This window comes from Bombina bombina, chromosome 1 (genome assembly GCF_027579735.1).
Source record: "Bombina bombina isolate aBomBom1 chromosome 1, aBomBom1.pri, whole genome shotgun sequence".
Lineage (NCBI taxonomy): Eukaryota > Metazoa > Chordata > Amphibia > Anura > Bombinatoridae > Bombina > Bombina bombina.
The window spans coordinates 1105748568-1105773444 of NC_069499.1; the positions used below are offsets into that span (position 1 = coordinate 1105748568).

Consider the following 24877-nt stretch of genomic DNA (forward strand, 5'->3'; position numbering starts at 1 on the left):
AGGCTAGAAGCATCATGTCAAAACTAATATGACCACTGCAGTGGATGCTAATAACAGATATACAGGGAGTGCAGAATTATTAGGCAAATGAGTATTTTGACCACATCATCCTCTTTATGCATGTTGTCTTACTCCAAGCTGTATAGGCTCGAAAGCCTACTACCAATTAAGCATATTAGGTGATGTGCATCTCTGTAATGAGAAGGGGTGTGGTCTAATGACATCAACACCCTATATCAGGTGTGCATAATTATTAGGCAACTTCCTTTCCTTTGGCAAAATGGGTCAAAAGAAGGACTTGACAGGCTCAGAAAAGTCAAAAATAGTGAGATATGTTGCAGAGGGATGCAGCACTCTTAAAATTGCAAAGCTTCTGAAGCGTGATCATCGAACAATCAAGCGTTTCATTCAAAATAGTCAACAGGGTCGCAAGAAGCGTGTGGAAAAACCAAGGCGCAAAATAACTGCCCATGAACTGAGAAAAGTCAAGCGTGCAGCTGCCAAGATGCCACTTGCCACCAGTTTGGCCATATTTCAGAGCTGCAACATCACTGGAGTGCCCAAAAGCACAAGGTGTGCAATACTCAGAGACATGGCCAAGGTAAGAAAGGCTGAAAACGACCACCACTGAACAAAACACACAAGCTGAAACGTCAAGACTGGGCCAAGAAATATCTCAAGACTGATTTTTCTAAGGTTTTATGGACTGATGAAATGAGAGTGAGTCTTGATGGGCCAGATGGATGGGCCCGTGGCTGGATTGGTAAAGGGCAGAGAGCTCCAGTCCGACTCAGACGCCAGCAAGGTGGAGGTGGAGTACTGGTTTGGGCTGGTATCATCAAAGATGAGCTTGTGGGGCCTTTTCGGGTTGAGGATGGAGTCAAGCTCAACTCCCAGTCCTACTGCCAGTTTCTGGAAGACACCTTCTTCAAGCAGTGGTACAGGAAGAAGTCTGCATCCTTCAAGAAAAACATGATTTTCATGCAGGACAATGCTCCATCACACGCGTCCAAGTACTCCACAGCGTGGCTGGCAAGAAAGGGTATAAAAGAAGAAAATCTAATGACATGGCCTCCTTGTTCACCTGATCTGAACCCCATTGAGAACCTGTGGTCCATCATCAAATGTGAGATTTACAAGGAGGGAAAACAGTACACCTCTCTGAACAGTGTCTGGGAGGCTGTGGTTGCTGCTGCACGCAATGTTGATGGTGAACAGATCAAAACACTGACAGAATCCATGGATGGCAGGCTTTTGAGTGTCCTTGCAAAGAAAGGTGGCTATATTGGTCACTGATTTGTTTTTGTTTTGTTTTTGAATGTCAGAAATGTATATTTGTGAATGTTGAGATGTTATATTGGTTTCACTGGTAAAAATAAATAATTGAAATGGGTATATATTTGTTTTTTGTTAAGTTGCCTAATAATTATGCACAGTAATAGTCACCTGCACACACAGATATCCCCCTAAAATAGCTATAACTAAAAACAAACTAAAAACTACTTCCAAAACTATTCAGCTTTGATATTAATGAGTTTTTTGGGTTCATTGAGAACATGGTTGTTGTTCAATAATAAAATTAATCCTCAAAAATACAACTTGCCTAATAATTCTGCACTCCCTGTATACTGAACACACTTGCGGGAACCTATGTCAAAACAAAGCAAATTATCTTGCAACAAGATGAGAAGAAGGCATAAAGTGTAAAAATTTCTAAACAATAAAATGACAGGGTATGGAGAGCATATTACAAAGGTAAATACGACCTGTTAGAATAAATTGTAAATGTCCCCTCGACAACAACACTGTCCTTGCTGGAAAGTGGCCAGCTCCCACAGGTTGCAGGATTAGAGAGCCTTCAAACATGATGATCACTCCGGCGTGTTTCTCGTGTATACACCAATTAGTACCAGCTGACAAGCCGAAGTAAGAACGTCCTCCAAAGCCAACTGTATAATTTCCACAAAGTATGCAGTTATGTGTCATCTACATCCATAAGTGGTGAAGATTATACTTGCCAGATGCAGCCTTTACAGACTGTTGTAGTAGGTGCAGGTAAGTCCAGATATCAAACATCATATGTGATATGATATCTGAACATATATATATATATATATATATATATATATATGTGTATATGTATATATGTGTGTATATGTATATATGTGTGTGTGTATGTATATATATATATATATATATATATATATATATATATATATACTGTTAAAAAAAAGACAGCACTCACTGGTCTTAAAAAAGTAAAATATAACTTTCTCTTGTTAAGTGTATCCAGTCCACGGATCATCCATTACTTGTGGGATATTCTCCTTCCCAACAGGAAGTTGCAAGAGGATCACCCACAGCAGAGCTGCTATATAGCTCCTCCCCTCACTGCCATACCCAGTCATTCTCTTGCAACTCTCAACAAAGATGGACGTAGTAAGAGGAGAGTGGTGTATTATAGTTAGTTTTTTAACTTCAATCAAAGGTTTGTTATTTTTAAATGGTACCGGAGTTTACTGTTTCATCTCAGGCAGCATTAGAAGAAGAATCTGCCTGTGATTTCTATGATCTTAGCAGAAGTAACTAAGATCCATTGCTGTTCTCACATATTCTGAGGAGTGAGGTAACTTCAGAGAGGGAATGGCGTGCAGGTTTTCCTGCAATAAGGTATGTGCAGTTAATATTTTTCTAGGGATGGAATTTGCTAGAAAATGCTGCTGATACCGGATTAATGTAAGTAAAGCCTTAAATGGTATCAGGCTTATTAATGTAAGTAAAGCCTTAAATGGTATCAGGCTTATTAATAGAGATACATACTCTTATAAAAGTGTAATATAAAACGTTTGCTGGCATGTTTAATCGTTTTTATATATGTTTGGTGACAAAACTTATTGGGGCCTAGTTTTTTTCCACATGGCTGGTTTGATTTTTGCCTAGTTACAGTTCCTGAGGCTTTCCACTGTTGCAATATGAGTGGGAAGGGCCTATTTTATTGCTTTTCTGTGCAGCTAAAAATACTGACAGAGACATTCAGCTTCTTCCTGCATGATCCAGGACATCTCTGAAGGGCTCAAAAGGCTTCAAAGTCGTGTTTGAGGATGGTAACAATCACAGTAGACTGTGGCAGTTGTTGTGACTAAAAAACGTTTTTGTCATTTATTATTCTGTTTTTGTTATTAAGGGGTTAATCATCCATTTGCAAGTGGGTGCAATGCTCTGCTGACTTGTTACATACACTGTAAACATTTTGTTAGTGTAACTGCCTTTTTTCACTGTTATTTCAAATTTTGTCAAAATTTGTTTCTCTTAAAGGCACAGTAACGTTTTTTATATTGCTTGTTAACTTGCTTTAAAGTGTTTTCCAAGCTTGCTAGTCTCATTGCTAGTCTGTACAAACATGTGGATACTTGTTCATTATGTTTAAAAGCCATGGTGGAGCCCCATAGGAGAATGTGTACTAAATGTATTGATTTCCCCTTAAACAGTAAAGATCAGTCTTTACTGTCGAGTCTGTCGAGGGGGAAGTTATGCCGACTAACTCTCCCCACGTGTCGGACCCTTCGCCTCCCGCTCAAGGGACGCACGCTAATATGGCACCAAGTACAAAAGGGACGCCCATAGCGATTACTTTGCAGGACATGGCTGCAATCATGAATAATACCCTGTCAGAGGTATTATCCAGATTGCCTGAATTGAGAGGCAAGCGCGATAGCTCTGGGGTTAGACGAGATACAGAGCGCGTAGATGCTGTAAGAGCCATGTCTGATACTGCGTCACAATATGCAGAACCTGAGGACGGAGAGCTTCAGTCTGTGGGTGACGTCTCTGAATTGGGGAGACCTGATTCAGAGATTTCTAATTTTAAATTTAAGCTTGAGAACCTCCGTGTATTGCTTGGGGAGGTATTAGCTGCTCTGAATGACTGTGACACAATTGCAGTGCCAGAGAAATTGTGTAGGCTGGATAAATACTATGCAGTGCCGGTGAGTACTGATGTTTTTCCAATACCTAAAAGGCTTACAGAAATTATTAGTAAGGAGTGGGATAGGCCCGGTGTGCCCTTTTCCCTACCTCCTATATTTAGAAAAATGTTTCCAATAGATGCCACTACACGGGACTTATGGCAGACTGTCCCTAAGGTGGAGGGAGCAGTTTCTACTTTAGCAAAGCGTACCACTATCCAGGTTGAGGACAGTTGTGCTTTTTCAGATCCAATGGATAAAAAAATTAGAGGGTTACCTTAAGAAAATGTTTATTCAACAAGGTTTTATTTTACAGCCCCTTGCATGCATTGCGCCTGTCACTGCTGCGGCGGCATTCTGGTTTGAGGCCCTGGAAGAGGCCATCCATACAGCTCCATTGACTGAAATTATTGACAAGCTTAGAACTCTTAAGCTAGCTAACTCATTTGTTCCTGATGCCATTGTTCATTTGACTAAACTAACGTCTAAGAATTCCGGATTCGCCATCCAGGCGCGTAGGGCGCTATGGCTCAAATCCTGGTCAGCTGATGTGACTTCAAAGTCTAAATTACTCAACATTCCTTTCAAGGGGCAGACCTTATTCGGGCCTGGTTTGAAAGACATTATTGCTGACATTACTGGAGGTAAGGGTCATACCCTTCCTCAGGACAGGGCCAAATCAAAGGCCAAACAGTCATAGTGCCATTCGCGCGCCTGCATCTCAGACCGCTGCAATTATACATGCTCAGTCAGTGGAATGGGGATTACACAGATTTGTCCCCTCTACTAAATCTGGATCAGGAAACCAGAGATTCTCTTCTCTGGTGGTTATCTCGGGCCCATCTGTCCAAGGGTATGACCTTTCGCAGACCAGATTGGACAATTGTAACAACAGATGCCAGCCTTCTAGGTTGGGGTGCAGTCTGGAACTCCCTGAAGGCTCAGGGTTCATGGACTCAGGAGGAGAAACTCCTCCCAATAAATATTCTGGAGTTAAGAGCAATATTCAATGCTCTTCTGGCTTGGCCTCAGCTAGCAACACTGAGGTTCATCAGATTTCAGTCGGACAACATCACGACTGTGGCTTACATCAACCATCAAGGGGGAACCAGGAGTTCCCTAGCGATGTCAGAAGTCTCCAAGATAATTTGCTGGGCAGAGACTCACTCTTGCCACCTGTCAGCGATCCATATCCCAGGTGTAGAGAACTGGGAGGTGGATTTTCTAAGTCGTCAGACTGTTCATCCAGGGGAATGGGAACTCCATCCGGAGGTGTTTGCTCAATTGGTTCTCCGTTGGGGCAAACCAGAATTGGATCTCATGGCGTCTCGCCAGAACGCCAAGCTTCCTTGTTACGGATCCAGGTCCAGGGACCCAGAAGCGGCACTGATAGATGCTCTAGCAACGCCTTGGTTCTTCAACCTGGCTTATGTGTTTCCACCGCTTCCTCTGCTCCCTCGTCTGATTGCCAAAATCAAACAGGAAAGAGCATCAGTGATATTGACAGCGCCTGCGTGGCCACGCAGGACCTGGTATGCAGACCTAGTGGACATGTCATCCTTTCCACCATGGACTCTGCTTCTGAGACAAGACCTTCTAATACAAGGTCCTTTCAATCATCCGAATCTACTTTCTCTGAGACTGACTGCATGGAGATTGAACGCTTGATCCTATCAAAGCGTGGCTTCTCCGAGTCAGTAATTGATACCTTAATACAGGCACGAAAGCCTGTCACCAGGAAAATTTACCACAAGATATGGCGTAAATATCTTCATTGGTGTGAATCCAAGAATTACTCATGGAGTAGGGTTAGGATTCCTAGGATATTGTCCTTCCTCCAAGAGGGTTTGGACAAAGGATTATCAGCTAGTTCTTTAAAGGGACAGATTTCTGCTCTGTCTATTCTTTTACACAAGCGTCTGGCAGAAGTTCCAGACGTTCAGGCATTTTGTCAGGCTTTAGTTAGTATTAAGCCTGTGTTTAAACCTGTTGCTCCTCCATGGAGCTTAAACTTGGTTCTTAAAGTTCTTCAAGGGGTTCCGTTTGAACCCCTTCATTCTATTGATATCAAACTTCTTTCATGGAAAGTTCTTTTTCTGATGGCTATTTCTTCGGCTCGAAGAGTCTCGGAGTTATCTGCCTTACATTGTGATTCTCCTTATCTGATCTTTCATTCAGATAAAGTTGTTCTGCGTACAAAACCTGGGTTTTTACCTAAGGTGGTTTCTAACAAGAATATCAATCAAGAGATTGTTGTTCCATCATTATGTCCTAATCCTTCTTCAAAGAAGGAACGTCTTTTGCATAATCTAGACTTAGTCCGTGCCTTGAAGTTTTACTTACAGGCTACTAAAGATTTTCGCCAAACATCTAACCTGTTTGTTGTTTACTCTGGACAGAGGAGAGGTCAGAAGGCCTCGGCAACCTCTTTCTTTTTGGCTTCGGAGTATAATCCGTTTAACCTATGAGACTGCTGGACAGCAGCCTCCTGAAAGGATTACAGCTCATTCTACTAGAGCTGTGGCTTCCACCTGGGCCTTTAAAAATGAGGCCTCTGTTGAACAGATTTGCAAGGCTGCAACTTGGTCTTCCCTTCATACTTTTTCCAAATTTTACAAATTTGATACTTTTGCTTCTTCGGAGGCTGTTTTTGGGAGAAAGGTTCTACAGGCAGTGGTTCCTTCCGTTTAAGTTACTGCCTTGTCCCTCCCATCATCCGTGTACTTTAGCTTTGGTATTGGTATCCCACAAGTAATGGATGATCCGTGGACTGGATACACTTAACAAGAGAAAACATAATTTATGCTTACCTGATAAATTTATTTCTCTTGTAGTGTATCCAGTCCACGGCCCGCCCTGTCCTTTTCAGGCAGGTCTAAATTTTAATTAAACTACAGTCACCACTGCACCCTATGGATTCTCCTTTCTCGGCTTGTTTCGGTCGAATGACTGGATATGGCAGTGAGGGGAGGAGCTATATAGCAGCTCTGCTGTGGGTGATCCTCTTGCAACTTCCTGTTGGGAAGGAGAATATCCCACAAGTAATGGATGATCCGTGGACTGGATACACTACAAGAGAAATACATTTATCAGGTAAGCATAAATTATGTTTTTAATTATACAAAGGGTTAAAATCCAGGGGTAAACATGACGTTTCGATGCCTAACTGGCATCTTTATCAAATGTCCCAAAGAGAAAGAAGATAGTTCCTGAGAGGGCACATCTGCTATGTGGTTTCCCAATGAAAGCATAAGATCTCTGGCTATTTTTTGCCATTTTAAAATGACTGAGATAGAGGCTGTTTGCAGCTGATTTCAGACCTCTTCGCGCTGTAACAAGAGAAGTCCGCCACACCCACAGAGCTCGTGATAGGTCAATACGTTCCGTGTCTATCACAGCTGTTGTTTGCACTGAACACATGGCTAATTACCATATACATCGAGCGGTTCCTTATTCTCCGCCCTCCAAGATTGCAACTAGCGTATCCCACAGCTGTGGGAGGTTGAATCGTCACTATATACGCCCACTTTTCACGCCTTCACCGAGGTCAAAGCCAATCATATGGCAGACATTGTTTAAGTGAAAGTGCCGAATTCTTCTGGCCTAACGATGCCGTGATCGGAAAACAAAATCCTCTTTCAGCCAGTCAAGTTGTGGCGCATGCTCACTCCCCTCATTATGTCAGCAGGAATCATGACGAACGAAAGCCCCTTAGGGCAGAGAGATATGGGGTGTCTTGCACATATACCTATTCCAAGAGATAGAATATGCCCCACACATTGCGGGTACTCCCCCATTCAACGTCGGCATCCTTATGAGAGTGTAGATACAGTGACTCAAAGTGTGTTTCGGTCCAAAATTATTTTGTATATGTAACTTGATGGACCAAGTTTCTTGCAAACTAAAATCATATCTCGTAGCTTTGTGCTGGACTGACCGTAATAGGTGGGATCAGACTGATATACTACGTGAAAAGCATTACTGGGCTAAAAAGCTAAACCCAGGTAGTAAATCGCCATAGAATAGGATAACAATGGTATTGAGCCAGTTGTTTGTTCCTGTGAGTGCACTTCTCTCTGTATATGTGTGTGTATATATATATATATATATATATATATATATGCATATATATATATGTGTGTGTGTGTGTGTATATTTATATATATGTATATATATATATATATATATATATATATATATATATATAATATATACATACAGTATCTCACAAAAGTGAGTACACCCCTCACATTTTTGTAAATATTTTATTATATCTTTTCATGTGACAACACTGAAGAAATTACACTTTGCTACAATGTAAAGTAGTGAGTGTACAGCCTGTATAACAGTGTACATTTGCTGTCCCCTCATAATAACTCAACACACAGCCATTAATATCTAAACCTTTGGCAACAGAAGTGAGTAACCCCCTTAGTGGAAATGTCCAGATTGTGCCCAATTAGCCATTTTCTCTCCCTGATGTCATGTGACTCGTTAGTGTTACAAATCTCAGGTGTGAATGGGGAGTAGGTGTGTTAAATTTGATGTTATCGCTCTCAGACTCTCTCATACTGGTCACTGGAAGTTCAACATGGCACCTCATGGCAAAGAACTCTCTGAGGATCTGTAAAAAAAGAATTGTTGCTCTACCTAAAGATGGCCTAGGCTATAAGAAGATTGCCAAGACCCTGAAACTGAGCTGCAGCATGGAAGGCAAGACCATACAGCGGTTTCACAGGACAGGTTCCCTTCAGGACGGGCCTCGCCATGGTCGACCAAAGAAGTTGAGTGCACGTGCTCAGCGTCATATCCAGTGGTTGTCTTTGGGAAATAGACGTATGGGTGCTGCCAGGATTGCTGCAGAGGTTGAAGGGCTTGGGTGTCAGCCTGTTAGTACTTAGACCATACGCCGCTCACTGCATCACCAAATTGGTCTGCATGACTGTCATCCTTTAGAAGAAAGCCTCTTCTAAAGATGATGCACAAGAAAGCCCGCAAACAGTTTGCTGAAGACAAGCAGACTAGGGACATAGATTACTGGAACCATGTCCTGTGGTCCTATGAGACCAAGATAAACTTATTTGGTTAAGATGGTGTCAAGCATGTGCGGCGGCAACCAGATGAGGAGTACAAAGACAAGTGTGTCTTGCCTACAGTCAAGCATGGTGGTGGGAGTTTCATGGTCTGGGCCTGCATGAGTGCTGCCAGCACTGGGGAGCTACAGTTCATTGAGGGAACCATGAATGCCAACATGTACTGTGACATACAGAAGCAGAGCATGATCCCCTCGCTTCAGAGACTGGGCCGCAGGGCAGTATTCCAACATGATAGCGACCCCAAACACACCTCCAAGCGTACTACTGCTTTGTTAAAGAAGCTGAGGGTAAAGGTGATGGACTGATCAAGTATCTCCAGACCTAAACCCTATTGAGCATCTGTGGGGCATCCTCAAACGGAAGGTGGGGAAGCGCAAGGTCTCTAACATCCACCAGTTCCATGATGTCGTCATGGAGGAGTGGAAGACGACTCCAGTGGCAGCCTGTGAAGCTCTGCTGAACTCCATGCCCAAGAGGGTTAAGACAGTGCTAGTAAATAATGGTGCCCACACAAAATATTGTGGGCCCCATTTAGATATTTCCACTTGGGGTGTTCTCACTTTTGTTGTCAACGGTGTAGAGATTAATGGCTGTGTGTTGTTATTATGAGGGGACAGCAAATTTACACTGTTATATAGGCTGTACACTCACTACTTTACATTGTAGCAAAGTGTAATTTCTTCAGTGTTGTCACATGAAAAGATATAATAAAATATTTACAAAAATGTGAGGGTGTACTCACTTGATACTGTGTGTGTGTGTGTATGTGTTTATATATATATATATATACACACTGTATGTATATATTTGTATATATATTTATATATATTTATTGTCATTGACTTACCGATGTGTTCAGCGAGCTCCCAGTAATGCATTGCTTCTCCTTCAATAAAGGATACCAAGAGAATTAAGCAAAATTGATAATAAAAGTGGAAAGTTGCTTAAAATTGTATGCTGTATCTAAATGATTAAAGTAAACATTTGTGTTTCATGTACCTTTTAAGTACAATTTAACATTTTTATATAACCTAAATTGTTTAATTCTGTATAGAATAGACCAACAAACTCCTATGAATTGTAAAATCATACTTCTGTTTTTCTGTTTTTCAGATATCCCTTTGAATTCCTGCAGAGAGGTAAGCACTACCAAAAGTTTGATGTTCTAGTAAATTGGCAGGTTTTTAAAGGGATAGGAAATTCAAAATTAAACTTGCTTGGTTCAAATGGAGCATGTAATTTTAAGACACTTTTAAATTAAATTCTATTTTCAAATGTGCTTTGTTCCCATGGCATCTCTTGTTGGAAAAGAATACGCCCATATCCTACACTAGTGGGTGCTGATTGGTGCCTGCAAACATTTTGTCTCTTGGTATTGGCTAACTAGATGTGTTTGTCTAGTTGCCAGTAGTGCAATGCTTTTCCTTCTGACAAGGATAACAAGAGAATGGAGCATATCTGATAATAGAAGTAAATTGATTTTTTTTTTAAAATATGTATGTTCTATCCAAATCATGAAAGAAAATGTTTTGGTTTTCTGTTCATTTAACTATAAAAGGTCAAATATTATGAAGAGATGGTTAATATTTTATGATCTTGTGGGAGCAAATATCTTTTGAACTTTGTCATTAATTTGATAAAGTTAATGGCATGGAGTGAAAACATCACGCTGGCCTATTTATTCGCAAAACTTGCTCACTTCTGTGTTAGAAAATGTAATTTGTGTATTTTTTCATATTTATAACCACTTCAAAGGTTATACACACATAGGTAAAGTCCCATTTGGGAGCTGCAACCTTGTGAGTATGATACAGCTGGGGAGCCAATTAGTAGCTACACTCATATTTGCTGCCAATCGCTAGCCGTATCCTGCTTAGAAGCTGCAATGTTTCTAAGGCGCCTATATGGGACTTTACTTTTGTGTGTTTAGTTATGGTTATTAATGCCAAAATGATATGCTGAAAAAAAATGCAGCATGTATTTTTGCATCAGAAAACTGTCTAACTTGGCATGAGAACATTTTTAATTTTCAATCCAGATTTATAGAAGAGGTAAAATCAGTTTATCATTATATTTAAGGAATTAAATACATATGTGTGTGTGTGTATGTATGTATTTGTATTGTAAGTGATGGGAAGCTTTTCATGATTCCATACACAAATAATTAATCAATAGTTAATACAGTAGCAGTTTAAATTACGTTTGCCTGTTATATAAATATATATATAATTTAAATATAGCACATATATGCCTTTAAGAGTATTGTCTTTAATAATTAAGTTACTGTTTAACTTTGTTCTGCTGTCACTGTCTTGTACTCAGACAGTGTGCTTATCTTGAAGGAGAAGGGGGTTAATGAGGAGTACTGGCGTGAGAAGATTAATTTTCATTTTGAGAATGTTTTTTAAGTTAACTAACACCTTTGTTACGAAATATGATTGGCATTACACGTGGACACACCTGCTACACTAACCGTTTTAATTGTTAGATTTGCTAAAGTGGTGGGGGCAGACTAGATCGATGGAGAAGATTGTGGGCAACATCAGAGAGAGAGAGAGGTCTGACATTAAGACCTGCTATATCTCCCATATTTTGTATTTGTTCATTTTTCTTAAATATCACATCCACTACTGGGGTTCTAGTGTACTGTAATACTATAGCAGCACTTGAAGCTTATTTGTATTCTGTAACAGCACTATACCAGATTATTTCTGGCATGCTTTTAACGTTTGTCTTTCTGAAGCTTGTTTTTCCTTTCTATTTCACTTTTCTTTTGCTTATTTAGGTCTCTGCTGGTCATTCAGCTGGTCTTTTTAGTCTGTCTACTGTATCACTGGTTGCAGCTGCCTTTGTATGTCTGTTTCTGTCAACGTTGTTTCAGTGTTGGTAGTGCATCCAAAAGTGTGACCATATTCTCTCAAAGGGCCTGACACTATAAAGCTCCCCAACAGGTCATTTACAGGATTCACTAAAGTCAAAATCAACCTTGATAGATGTGTATCTTGCCGAGCGGGAACCTTCTTTCCGAGATACACATGCATTAGACCATGGTGCTTAATAAAATTGAAACACTATATTGAAAGTTTGATGTAAAAATGGTAATCAAAGTATTCATTATTGCATAAAGTACACAAAATATACATTAAAATCATATTAATTATACACAAAATGTGTATTAAAATGTTTACAGCAAATCGTGACAAAATTATACTAATGGCAAAATAACAGTACTTAGATACTAAGATTATTACCAACGAAAGACAAAATGTGCCAGCTAGTATGAGAGAATAGAATGTGAATGATTACTTTGTAGTGGATTAGTGGTGTTATTATTGACATTTTGTTTATTAAATATTATTTACAGCAGGGTCTTAAAGTTTGGGCAATATGCAACTATTCAAAAACACTTTGTTGCTAGATTAGAAATGATGCGCAAAAAATGTTAGCGCTCAAATCAATAGAACTGCTATGTTTGCGCTGGTATTACAAGTTGAAAGTAAAAAGGTATCACTTAAAGGGACATAATACTCATATGCTAAATCACTTGAAACTGATGCAGTATAACTGTAAAAAGCTGACAGGAAAATATCACCTGAGCATCTCTATGTAAAAAAGGACGATATTTTACCTCACAATTTCCTCAGCTCAGCACAGTTAGTTCTGTGTAAAAAGTTATACTCAGCTGCTCCCAGCTGCAGGTGAAAAAAATAAATAAATGAAGAAATGAACAGCAGCCAATCAGCATCAGCAGTGCTGAGGTCATGAACTCTTACTGTGATCTCATGAGATTTGACTTAACTCTCATGAGATTTCATAGTAAGCTTCCTTTACCTGATTGGTGAAATAATGAGAGTTCACGAGGCTCATCCTTTCAGCTGTCCCAGGACAGACATAATAATATGCTGTTTAGAAATCCTTTACAATGGGAGGTGGCTACTGAGGAACTTTTGAGGTAAAATGTCTTTCTTTTTTACATAGAGATGTTCAGGTGATATTTTCTAGTCAGCTTTTTACAGCTATGCTGCAGCACTTTCAAGTGTTTAAACATTTGGGTATTATGGCCCTTTAAGCAAAAGACTCAGGCATGGTAACGTCTCGTAATCTGATAATTCAAGCTTGTTAATTCCCTTTCCTCATAGACTTTTTATGGGGCACACTAAAAAATCCTTTTCTGTCTTTCGCTAGGTGCACTAGACCAACTGCGCTAAATTCAAAGGTGCGTTAAGAATACTTCAAATACCTATGTTCATTAGTTAGAAGAAAATATTTTTATTTTCAAATATATATTTTCTTCCTAATGGGAAAGAGTCCACAGCCGCATTCATTACTTGTGGGAAATAAGAACCTCGCCACCAGGAGGTGGCAAAGACACACCAGCCAAAGGCTTAAATACTCCTCCCACTTTCCCTATCCCCCAATCATTCTTTGCCTTTTGTCTCAGGAGGTTGGCAGAGAAGTGTCAGAAGTTTTATTTTTTTAAAGAAAATACTTTTATTATTTTTACGCGAAGTGTGTCTGTCATGGAGGGTAGTTCTCTTCGCAATTAGACAGGAGTTTTAAAGGGTTAGAAATCTTTGTAAAATATTAAGAAAATAATTCATTATTATAATTATATAAATATATTTTATTAAATCAACCTACTTTCTTACTGAAACGAAGCTTCTAAATATGTTTAATTTAAGTTTTTAATTTCTGTAAAATGAGCATTAAAGACCTCCCACAAAAATAGGCAGGGTTTATGTAAAATTATTTACGTGCCCCATCCAATAGGGATGCGGTTCTGCCCATTACATTTTAATATTCATAGCCAGGCTGGCTGAAGGTGAATGTTCTAACTTCTATCAAAATAAGAAGTCTAATGTTTTGAAACATAAATTATCACAGCCTCCACGCTAGCCCAGCTTCCCCCAGCCCCACCGTCAGCCGTCAAACACCACAGAGATTCACGGTGACATTTTTATTTCCTGGCTAATCTCAGTGTATTCATGTAAAATTGTCAAATGTTGTCCGCTACTCCGGAGCCACAGCAATGACAGGGTTAATGGGGATCCTGACATCTGTACTGCACAATGTGACTCCTGACCCCCCCAGTGACAGGCTGTGATCCCATTGACCCCTCGGACCCCAGTTACTGAAATAATGTGTGTTATTTAATAACAACCAGCTGCATGTACAGTCACTTCCTGCAGTGCTCGAAATCAAACATTATACAATTACTCTACACGCTCCATAGCACTGCACCTCCTTATAGCAGTATCTCCACATATACTATTAGACATTGGTGGGCGTGGCGCACCAGAGCGCTCTCAGAGCTGAAGATTCACTGCTGGCTGAAGGTGATTGTTCTCACTTCTGTCAAAATAAAAAGTCCAATGTTTTGGAACATAAATTATCACAGCCTCCATTAAAAAAATAAATAACATTTTGTTGTAATAAAGTTTTTTCTATATGAAGTCCAGAGTCACTTTTGATGGTTGAGAGTAATGCTGAGGGGAGCTGGCTAGCTCCGTGAATCTCTGTGGTGTTTGACAGCTGACGGTGGGGCTGGGGGAAGCTGGGCTAGCGTGGAGGCTGTGATAATTTATGTTCCAAAACATTGGACTTCTTATTTTGACAGAAGTGAGAACAATCACCTTCAGCCAGCAGTGAATCTTCAGCGCTGAGAGCGCTCTGGTGAACCACGCCCACCAATGTCTACATCACAATCCAGATGTCCGCCCTGCTTTTTGACGTGCCACAGAAGAATAAACTGAGGGGAACCAAAATGCGCATGCGTTACTTAGAAACTATGTTAAGTGCGCATGCGGGCCACCATGATGTTTCTACCTAGGTAGAACATCTTTATAGGGTATGCATAATGAGGAAAAACTGGGTTTGGCGAAATATGGAATTTGTATTAGAAATACCAAGAAAATGATAGGAAACTTTTAATAGGTACTTATTGTAAATATTTATAATACTTAATGATGTTTTTAAAAAAAATTAAATATTTTTTGAGTTTACTATCCCTTTAAGTAGTCCTGTTAGTCTCTCAGTGAGGGCCTGGGCGAATGTTAGAGTCCGGAGATGCAGTGGGAGTTCTCTCTGCAACACCATCCCGATTCGTATTAACAGCTCCTTTAGCACTTGGCGTTGCCGACCATTCGCTTCGCTACCTGCTGTCTTCTCTCAAGTCCATGACGGAGGTGACGCTACTATCCGTCACACTTGAAGGGCCGTGTTCCTGTTCCACGGTGTAGATTCCGGTATGATCAGTTCATTTTATCAATATGAATGTTATGTTATGTGACAGATAGGTATGGGTCTCAGTGAGACTCCTCTGTTCGGATCTGGGAATCATGGGATAATTCTTTCCTTATGGGGGTTTTGTAAACAGGGTGGGGTTCCTTAATCATGTTTCTTATGTGATCTCCCTGCTTTGTGTATTGGGTATTGGCTCTGGGGCTGAGACGGTAGAATTACCTGAAGGATTTAGTGGGGCCTAGTTGCCGTCTTTTTTTTGTACTTTACAGTTTACCTTATAACCGGGTGTTGTTACGCTGGTTTTTTTACGCTTCCGCATTCCTGACCGTGTGGCGATGAAGATTTTCTGCTTAAATTGGATCTGGTCATAGGAGGTGGTGAGTGCCCTAGCCATTGTGCCGTTCGTTTTTTTATATTGTCCTAATTTTCTCTTTGGTTTAACCATGGAGGATTCTGAAGCTGAGACTGTCGTTTCTGATTCCGATTCTTCCTCTTGTGAGGAAGGTGCTTCGGCCCCACTGACGCAGGTTTATCAGTCCTGTCTCTTGTGCCTTCTTAGAGCGCCTGGTTCCTCGGGCTCAGGCAACCAGGGGCCTATTGAGCCATCATTCCCTGGGGGCTCTGTCCCTCAAGCGGCGGATTCCCAACAGCACCCTTCCTCTACATTTGTGGGTAACCCTAATGTTAATTCTCCCTCCACACAGGATGGTTTGTTTCCCCTGGAGATGGCGGGTCATTTCCGCTTCAATATATTGATGGCGCTGGTTCGTCTGCAGGACATGGAGGTTTCTGCACGGTTGTGTTCTTGCCCGATTATCCCGGGTGTCCAGACTTTGGGTGGGTCTATTCAGTTACCTCCGGGGGTGAATATTCCTCCATGTTGCACCTTTTGTTATTGGATCGTGCGGCTTCACGTTTTCCATCGTCTTTACGACTTATTGGGGGATCCTCTCCTCTATCAGTCGGGGAATGTGCCATCGAATGGTGCTTCGAGCTAGACTATTTGGGATGTTGATCATCTCCTGACGGTCGCTAGTGTCCTTTCCCATAGTTTTTTTTTGGCTGGTGACTTCGGGCTGCCTTCTTTTCTTTCATCCGGTTAGGATACTTTTTTGTTTGATTGATTGTTCCCTTAGGAATTTCTGGGATGGACTTGCTTTTGTTACTTCCTTGGAAGTTGTTCGCGTACTGTTGGGTCCGGAATTTGTGTACACTTTGTTGTGTTGTCAGTGACGCCTTGTAATGATTCTCTGTCAATTGAATAGAAGGGACAAATGTGCAGATACATCTATGTTTGTGTGTATTATGTAGTTATTTGTGTAACATTAGTATCTTCCTTACATTATTCTTATGTAAGGTGGAAACCATGTAACAATTTAATTTACCACTGCCTATTTGAGCAGCTGTTCTTATTACTGCTACAACTACAGACTGTGGATCTGTGATCACAATTGTTAATTATATATATATATATATATATATAAATGTGAGGAACATCAGTTTGTAATGTGGACTCAGGAATTCATTATGTTGGCTATTAACAAAATTACAAGCAGTAGATATAGGTATATATGAGCAGGAATAATATGCGCTATAGTGGTTAATGATATGGATTAGATCAACACATATGACATGCAATAGGAGGATATTCATACCTGACAGGATACCATAAGCTATGCAAAACAGCTGGCAGTTACGGTCTTTGAATAAGCTATCCCAGAGACAGAGTAGCACGGACCTGACAGGTACAGACTGGACGGTTGGTCCGCTTAAGCTAAATATACTGTGTTCGGTAAGTACTTACTGTATGTCCAGCAGCAGAGAGGGTGTCTGCTTCCTTACACGCTCCTCTGTGTTTGACCGCGAAGCGATGATCAGCTGTGTGGGCGGGTCCAATACTTGAGAGACAGGTTAGTGCGGTACGTCAGAGGAGAGAGCTGACGCTTCAGGTTCCGAAGGTAGGGCTTGATAGGAGCAGGAATCACAGGTTCCCAGTAGAGGGAGGATTCAATAATAAGCAATGTGCTAAGGGATACTACTTGCTTATAAAGGGGGAACAGTATAGCATTAAAGCAACAGTACAGATCCGGAATTATAATATACCTACATGGAACTTATATGACACGCATGTTGCGCTTGGCGGGTCTGGTGGGACCTTGTGTGTTTTGTTTTATTGTTTGTTTTCACAAACTATACATCCGCGTCCGCATACCGGGAGAAATTGTGCATGCCACTCTCTCCAGGGGCTGGGTCGGTGGCTTCCGCTGCGTCGCTTTGGTCCCTTTCAGGGGGGTGGGGCCTTCTCCGCTAGGGCGGTTTTTGGGCCTTGGTCTTCTTGCTACCCTTTGGGTGGTTTTAGACTCCTAGGGTCTCTGGACCTCGTTCCGTTACGCTTTTAATGGATCCTCTTCGTGGATCAGCGGTGGAGCACTTGTCTGTATGTGAGACATAGCGGGATCATGCTTGCATTCTTTGTGATCTGGCAGCAGTGCTGTGGGGCTCGCCTGTGACTTGCCACGTGGGGGCCTGGTTTGCCTTTTTCGTTGCTGGAGGCTTCTTCTAGCTGGAACCCGGTTTTCTTGGGGTCGCCTTGATAGTTTCGGTTCTGGTTCTGTTTTTTTTCCCAGAATTTTATACACCCTCTTGGGTTCGGGCGCTGATTTGGGACCATAATTTCTGAATGTTGCAGAGCTTTGCTCTGTGTCGTGAGTTCTAGCGTCTTGAGATTGGTTCTGCGTTTGTTTTGCGGTCTTTTCTTAGGTTTTGCTAGCTTTTATGTTTTTTCCGGGTTCCTTCTTCGGGTGCGGAGTGTCTGACCGGAATTTTGGTCGGAGTCTTTTTCTTCAGGTCTTTTTGTGGATTTGAGATTGGGCTGGGGTTTTGGGTGGTGTTGGTATAGTTCTGTCTATGCTTGTCCCAGTTTTCCCCGCTGGTGATCGGGTTGTGTCTGGAAGGGGTTCTTCCTTTTTTCTCTTTGGAGTGTCTGGTCCCCTTCTTATGACTGCTTGGGGCCTTTGTCTTTCTTTGCAGGAATGTGTTCTGGACTTCCTTTGGGGGTCTGTTGTTCTGGTGCTCGAACTTTGCATCAGCATCCTGTGTTGTGCCTTGGTAGGGTCACTTTGTCTTTAAATCTTCCCCACTGGTATCTGCTGTGGGGCCCCAGAGATTGCTACCTAAGGTAGTCTCTGCTCCTTTAGGGGCTGGCTCGTTTTGGGTTAGTTTTGACCCCTGTGTCGAGTTTGTGTCTGGGGGGCAAGGTTCCCCTTGTCCTCCGTTTTCCCTTGGGAGACTTTTTTTCTCTGGGGGTGTGTTCCTTTTGTCCCTGGTTCAGGGATGGAGATGCCCTTGGGAATGGACCTCTGGGTTCGGTGTTCCTCTGGTGATGGGACTCTGCTCGTGTTTCTGGTCACACTTTTTCGAGGTGGCTGGTGGTGTTCCTCTCGTTTTCGTTTCACTGTCGTTGACGGGTAGGTTCTTTCCGTCTGTGGGTGATCCTGTGGTTGTGGAGGACGTCCCTGTTTATCTCAGCATCCTAAGCTGTGGTTCTGGTCATCTTTTGACTTTTCAGCTGTCTGTTTCTTTTGGATACAGTGGGTCCCTATTGAGGTGCTCTCTGAGCTCTCGGGGGGGGGGGGTTTGGATCCCTGATTTTTCCCTCGATGGTTGGGGTTTTGTCTAGGAACTTGGTTTTTGCTGGTTCTGTTTCTCTTTGGTTCCCTACAGCTAGGGAGCTGGACAAGGTTTTTTTTCCGTTTTATCTGTGGCTGCACTATAGCGTGCTACTTAGTCGTCTGTGTGGCTTCCTGTTCTCTTTGGGTCTCCGACTGGGTCCTGTTTGACCGATGATGCCCTTTTTGATGGCATTTCTTGAGGCTTTGTGTGGAGTCTCCCGGGCTAGTCTGCTTTGTCTTTTGGTAGACAGGGTTCTGGTTCAGTTCTCCCTCTCCCTTGATTCTTCCTTTGTGAATTTGTTGGTCAAGGGTTCCCTTATGGGGACGTGTGTATGTGATCGGCCTTTGGGCGATAGGGCGCTTCAAGTACTGTTGGCTCGTTGGTGTTACATGTGTTTTTTACCCAGGCTAGGGTATGTCGTTTGTGTCCTTGGGGCCATTTTTTCTTCATGTTTTTGCTCCCTGCTTTTGTATAAAGCGGAACTTTTTAAATTATGGGATGTGGTTTAGTCCTGGTGCCCTCAGATTGGGCCGCCTTTTACCCTCCCGTGCTTGGCATTCAGTGTCCTCTTTGGCTTGGGTATAATTTCCCACAAGTAATGAATGCGGCTGTGGACTCTTTCCCATTAGGAAGAAAAACATAAATTATGCTTACCTAATAATTTCATTTTCTTCCATGGGAAAGAGTCCACAGCCCCCTGCCCCTTTTTTGAGGCGTTTTTCGTGTATAGTCTTCTGGCACCCTTTTACCTTGATATTTCTTCCACTGATCCTCGTTCCTCGGCAGAATGACTGGGGGATAGGGGAAGTGGGAGGAGTATTCAAGCCTTTGGCTGGTGTGTCTTTGCCTCCTCCTGGTGGCCAGGTTCTTATTTCCCACAAGTAATGAATGCGGCTGTGGATTCTTTCCCACGGAAGAAAATGAAATTATCAGGTAAGCATAATTTATATTTTCTATATATAAATCTGTGTATACTTTTTTAAAAAAAATTGTGTGTATGTATGCATATGTGTGTGTGTGTGTGTGTGTGTGTGTATGTATGTGTATGTGTATATATATATATATATATATATATATATATATATATATATATATATATATATATATATATATAAATATAAATAAATAAATGGTGCAGACCCTATTTGGAAATTATTATAAGGTAAACTATAAGAAAAGAAATGGAACATCTTAATAAATGTACCATACAAAAAGATATAAAGGGAATAAAGCACTCTTTTAAATAATCAACATCAAAATTTATTCCTTTCTAACATATAAACTAGAGCTCAGATCAATGTAAAGACACTCTATGCTGATATATTTTTTAAAGTCACGTGACTCTTTGTATATTGCAATGTGATTTTTTGTCCTGTATACGATTTGTGACATTTTTGCTATGATACATCAGCATAGAGTGTCTTTACATTGATCTGAGCTCTAGTTTATATGTTAGAAAGGAATACATTTTGATGTTGATTATTTAAGAGTGCTTTATTCCCTTTATATCTTTTTGTATGGTACATTTATTAAGATGTTCCATTTCTTTTCTTATAGTTTACGTTATAATAATTTCCAAATAGGGTCTGCACCATTTATATGTATGCAAATGAAAGTAATATAAGTTTTGTACTATTTAGAGTATCTCATTAGTATCGACCATTTGTCCTTTACACTCTTTTTTTGTAATATATATACATATATATATATATGTATATGTATATGTATGTGTGTGTATATATATATATATATATATACACCTATACCTACGTTGATTGGAGTAGCCATGTTAGTCCAGAGATTTATATATCAAAATAACAAGAGTATTGCATTGAGCAATGATACTTTTTTATTGGACTGACTGTACATTTATAAGATGACAAGCTTTCGGAAGAATGTCTTCCTTTTTCAAGTCTGAAGCAATACCGACCAATTTGATGGAATTTACAGATTATATCTTAAAACACAGGCTAAAAAGACAGAAAGTGTTACAGAGGTCTGAATGCAGTGGGGGGAGGAGGGGGTGTTGTAAAAATCATGATGGGGTTTAGGAGACAGGCAGATAGTGTCAATAAAAGATAACAGGTAAGGGTAAATATATTGATATACACAAAGCATATACTGACTTAAAGTTATATATCATCATAGAATCAATATGAATAAGGATGGGAAATTAGGTATACAGGGGAATATAAAATAGTCAAAAAAGGAGAAAAGAAAGAAAAAAAGGGGAATAATAATAATGACAAAAGTGTGGACATAGGCTTACCTGCGTACCTATGCATAAAGAGTGTGGAATATACAATGTAATTGACTACAGTATATGAAAGTACATTATAAAACATTTTGATAATGCGTTAAGAAACCAGTGTCCATATTTGGTCCAGAATTTAGCAAGTTGAAGTGCTTTATCATTTTCATTTCAAAGGTTTTTCTTTCTATGGTGTTTCTGAAGTTGCCTCTGAGAATCTTGATTTTGAGGTTTTGGATGGAGTGGTCAGGTTGGGTGAAATAGTGACCAACAGGAGTACAATATTTTGTTTCACAGTTGTTTTTGATTGAGTGTCTGTGTAAGTTCATCCGAATGTGTAGTTTTTGCCTTGTTTCTCCAATATAACATCCCACTTCACATGAAGTGCAATGTAGCATGTATACCACATTTGCAGATATACATGAATATGCCCCTTTAATGTTATAGGATTTACTCTTGTGATTTTTTGTGCGGCTTTCACAAATGTGTTAACATAGTTTGCAGAGAGCTTTGTTGCAGCGCTTGGTTCCATTCTGGGTGTTCTTTTTTTTTTATCAAGGAGTAGCTTTCTGTGGACCAGTTTCTGTTTTAGGTTGGGTGGTTGGTTGTCTGAGTGCCAGAATAGGGGGTTTTGGAAAAAATTTTTTGAGTGTGGGATCCTCTAAGAGTAGTGGCTGTAAGTCTTTTATGATTTTCGTATTCCTTCTACAGCAGGGTTATATTTGACTACTAGTGGGATACGCAATATGTTTTTCTTCTCTCTGTATTGTACCAAGTGTTCACGTGGCGTATTAAGGGCAGAGTTACTTTATTTGTTTACACCCTTGTTTTGTAACATTTTTCTCTGAATGATTGGGACAGTGTGATGAGGTGTTTGTCACGGTCCTTGGTATCTGAGCAAATTCTGTGATATCTGGTGGCCTGACTGTAGATTATGGATTTTTTTAATGTGATTGGGGTGGGAGCTGAAGCTGTGGAGGTAGCTGTATCTATCTGTTGGTTTCCTGTATACAGATGAGTGTAATTTGCCATTTGTGATGGATATTGTTGTATCCAGGAAGCTGACACAGTCTCTAGAAAAGTCCAATTTAAGCTTGATTGATGCATGAAATAGATTAAATGATTTATGAAAATGTTCTAGGTTTTTTTTCTCCTTCTGTCCATATGAGGAAAATATCTATGTAGCGAAAGTATTTGAAGGGTTTGTGAGGGTGAGTAGCTAGGAATCTCTGTTCTAAATCGGCCATGAAGAGGTTTGCACTGTGGTGCCATTTTGGTGCCCATGGCTGTTCCCATGGTTTGTAAATAGATGGAGTTATTGAAGATGAAATAATTGTGGGTGAGTATAAATTCTGTAAGTTTATTGAATGTAGAAGCACTATATGTCTGGTTAGAGCTGTCTGAAGAAAGGAAGTTTAAGCAGGCATCAATACCATCTTTATGTGGAATATTGCTGTACAGGGATTCCACATCCATTGTCACAAGTATAGTATCCTCTGGCAATTCTGTTATCTGGCTGATTTTGTTAAGACAATCAGTGGTGTCTTTTATAAAGCTAGTGGTGTTAATAACTAAGGGCTTAAGAATATTGTCCACTAGGCCCGATATTTGCTCAGTCAGAGAGGCCTACTTATCAAGCCGTCAACTATGCTGCATTCAACGGCACCAATACGCTCGCCTGACATCGCCTAACATTGCGGCCACGGACCTGAATACACTCTCAAAAAGCCGCGCACCAAGTACGGGGAAATGAGCAGCGGACTGTTGTTAACTAACAGTCATCAATCTCGCTGCTCTTTGGCTTTTTCACAGCTTTTGTCACTAAACACTGCCACTATACTAAACTGTTCAACCCCTATCCCGCCGCTCCCGGACCCCGCCGCAACTAAATAAAGTTATTAACCCCTATCCCGCTGCTCCCGGAGCCCATTGCCACTCTAATAAACTTATTAACCCCTATTCCGCCGCTCCCAGAGCCCACTGCCACCTACATTATGTTATTAACCCCTAATCTTCCGCCCCTACACCGTCGCCACCTACATTATGTTGTTATCCCCTATCCCGCCGCTCCCGGAGCCCATCACAACTAAATAAAGTTATTAACCCCTAAACCGCCAGCCCCCCACATCACCATAAACTAAATTAACCTATTAACCCCTAAACCTAACAACCCGCTAACTTTATATTAAATATTAACTCATCCCTATCTTATAATAAATGTAAACTTACACTACTATAACAAAAAGACAGTTCCCAAGTATATATAACCACATATGAACGGACTTCAAAACGTTCTGAATCTTCTATATAATAGGTGGAGGGTACTAGGAAATAAGTGGCACTTCTATGAAAAATATTCCAATAAAGTTCCAATACAGAGATAAGAGATTGGTATGCAAACAACACCCCACAATCACGGACACGCTGAACCCCAAACCTTCAATGGCATCCACTATGCGGAACAAGGGGTAATCAGAACTCACCCTTCTGCCATCCAGATACACCGGTTTACATGAAGACCAGCTATTACAACTCCTCAGAGTAGAAACCACAGCGTGGGGATTAACTCCATCTGAACCGCCGGATCCCTCGTGCACGCTGTCTCCTCTCCGTTCCTGAATTCTGAGCAACTTCCGGGTTTCTACGTCATGACGGGCGTCATCCTGGGGGGCGTGTAAAGAAGAGAGAGGGGGTGTGTTGCGCTGGACCAATCCTAGAGCCGGAATCCCGATCCTCCGTCCTTATACCCACAGCCACCAAAATTAAAGCAGAGCGTGAGGATCCACTGGAAGTAGCTGCCAAAGAGGGGACTCCGTGTAATCCCGAATGCAAATAACAAGTTCAAAAGATGAGGCAGCAAACTTTCCTTCGATAGCATAAAAGTTCAAATCTTTATTGTCCACATCTCAGCTCAGGATAAAAGATGCAGGTAGTCTAACTAGTTTCGGCAATGCCGTAATCATAGACCTGCTTGCTCTAACAAAGCAAACACTTTAAATAGGTTAGATAACACAGTGATTGGTCAATGTTGGAGGAGGATACTAACTCCTTCCCACATGTTAACCCCTTACTATCAAAAAATATTTGATTAATACACTTAGTTAGATAGTAGTACTTAAACTCTGTATTTACATTAGAAGGCATTTGAAAAAATGGTTCACAGGTTCTATTTGATAATTTCAGAATTGGAAAGCACACATTATATAATATGATTTAATCTGATACACACCCATATAGATGCCAAAATATTTTGTAAGTCAAAACACAAAAACATGTGCATACAAAAACAATGTGCTTTTAAATACCATGGCACCACATAGATCCAAGGGACCACATATTTGTAATAGAATATTACGGTCCTAGAACAAGGGATTATATTATATATCTACGGTAATAGTATGCATAAGTCTATATACAAGAGGTTTAATAACATAACAAATACTCCTGTATTAAAACCTATAATGAGCCACTGTAAGCATACATCTTGATATAACCCATAAACTGTCAGTGCGTATGTGTTATATTGACCTCCAAAACGAGTATGTACTCGATAAAATCAAGTATCAGACAAAACAGCACAGATGACAAAAGGTAGAGAGCCAAAGGTAATGGTCTATATTGATGTGTAAATAATTCCATAGAAGGTACTC

The 24877-nt window shown here is 40.7% G+C and overlaps 1 protein-coding gene across 1 annotated transcript in view; it reads left to right on the plus strand.

Annotated features, from left to right (window-relative positions):
• Nucleotides 1–24877, plus strand: part of SKAP1 (src kinase associated phosphoprotein 1) — a 552748-nt gene that overhangs the window by 121184 nt on the left and 406687 nt on the right. The window contains exon 4 of the mRNA XM_053717407.1: nt 10175–10200. Coding sequence (XP_053573382.1) covers nt 10175–10200 — 26 coding nt within the window. The remainder of the gene's footprint in view (nt 1–10174; nt 10201–24877) is intronic.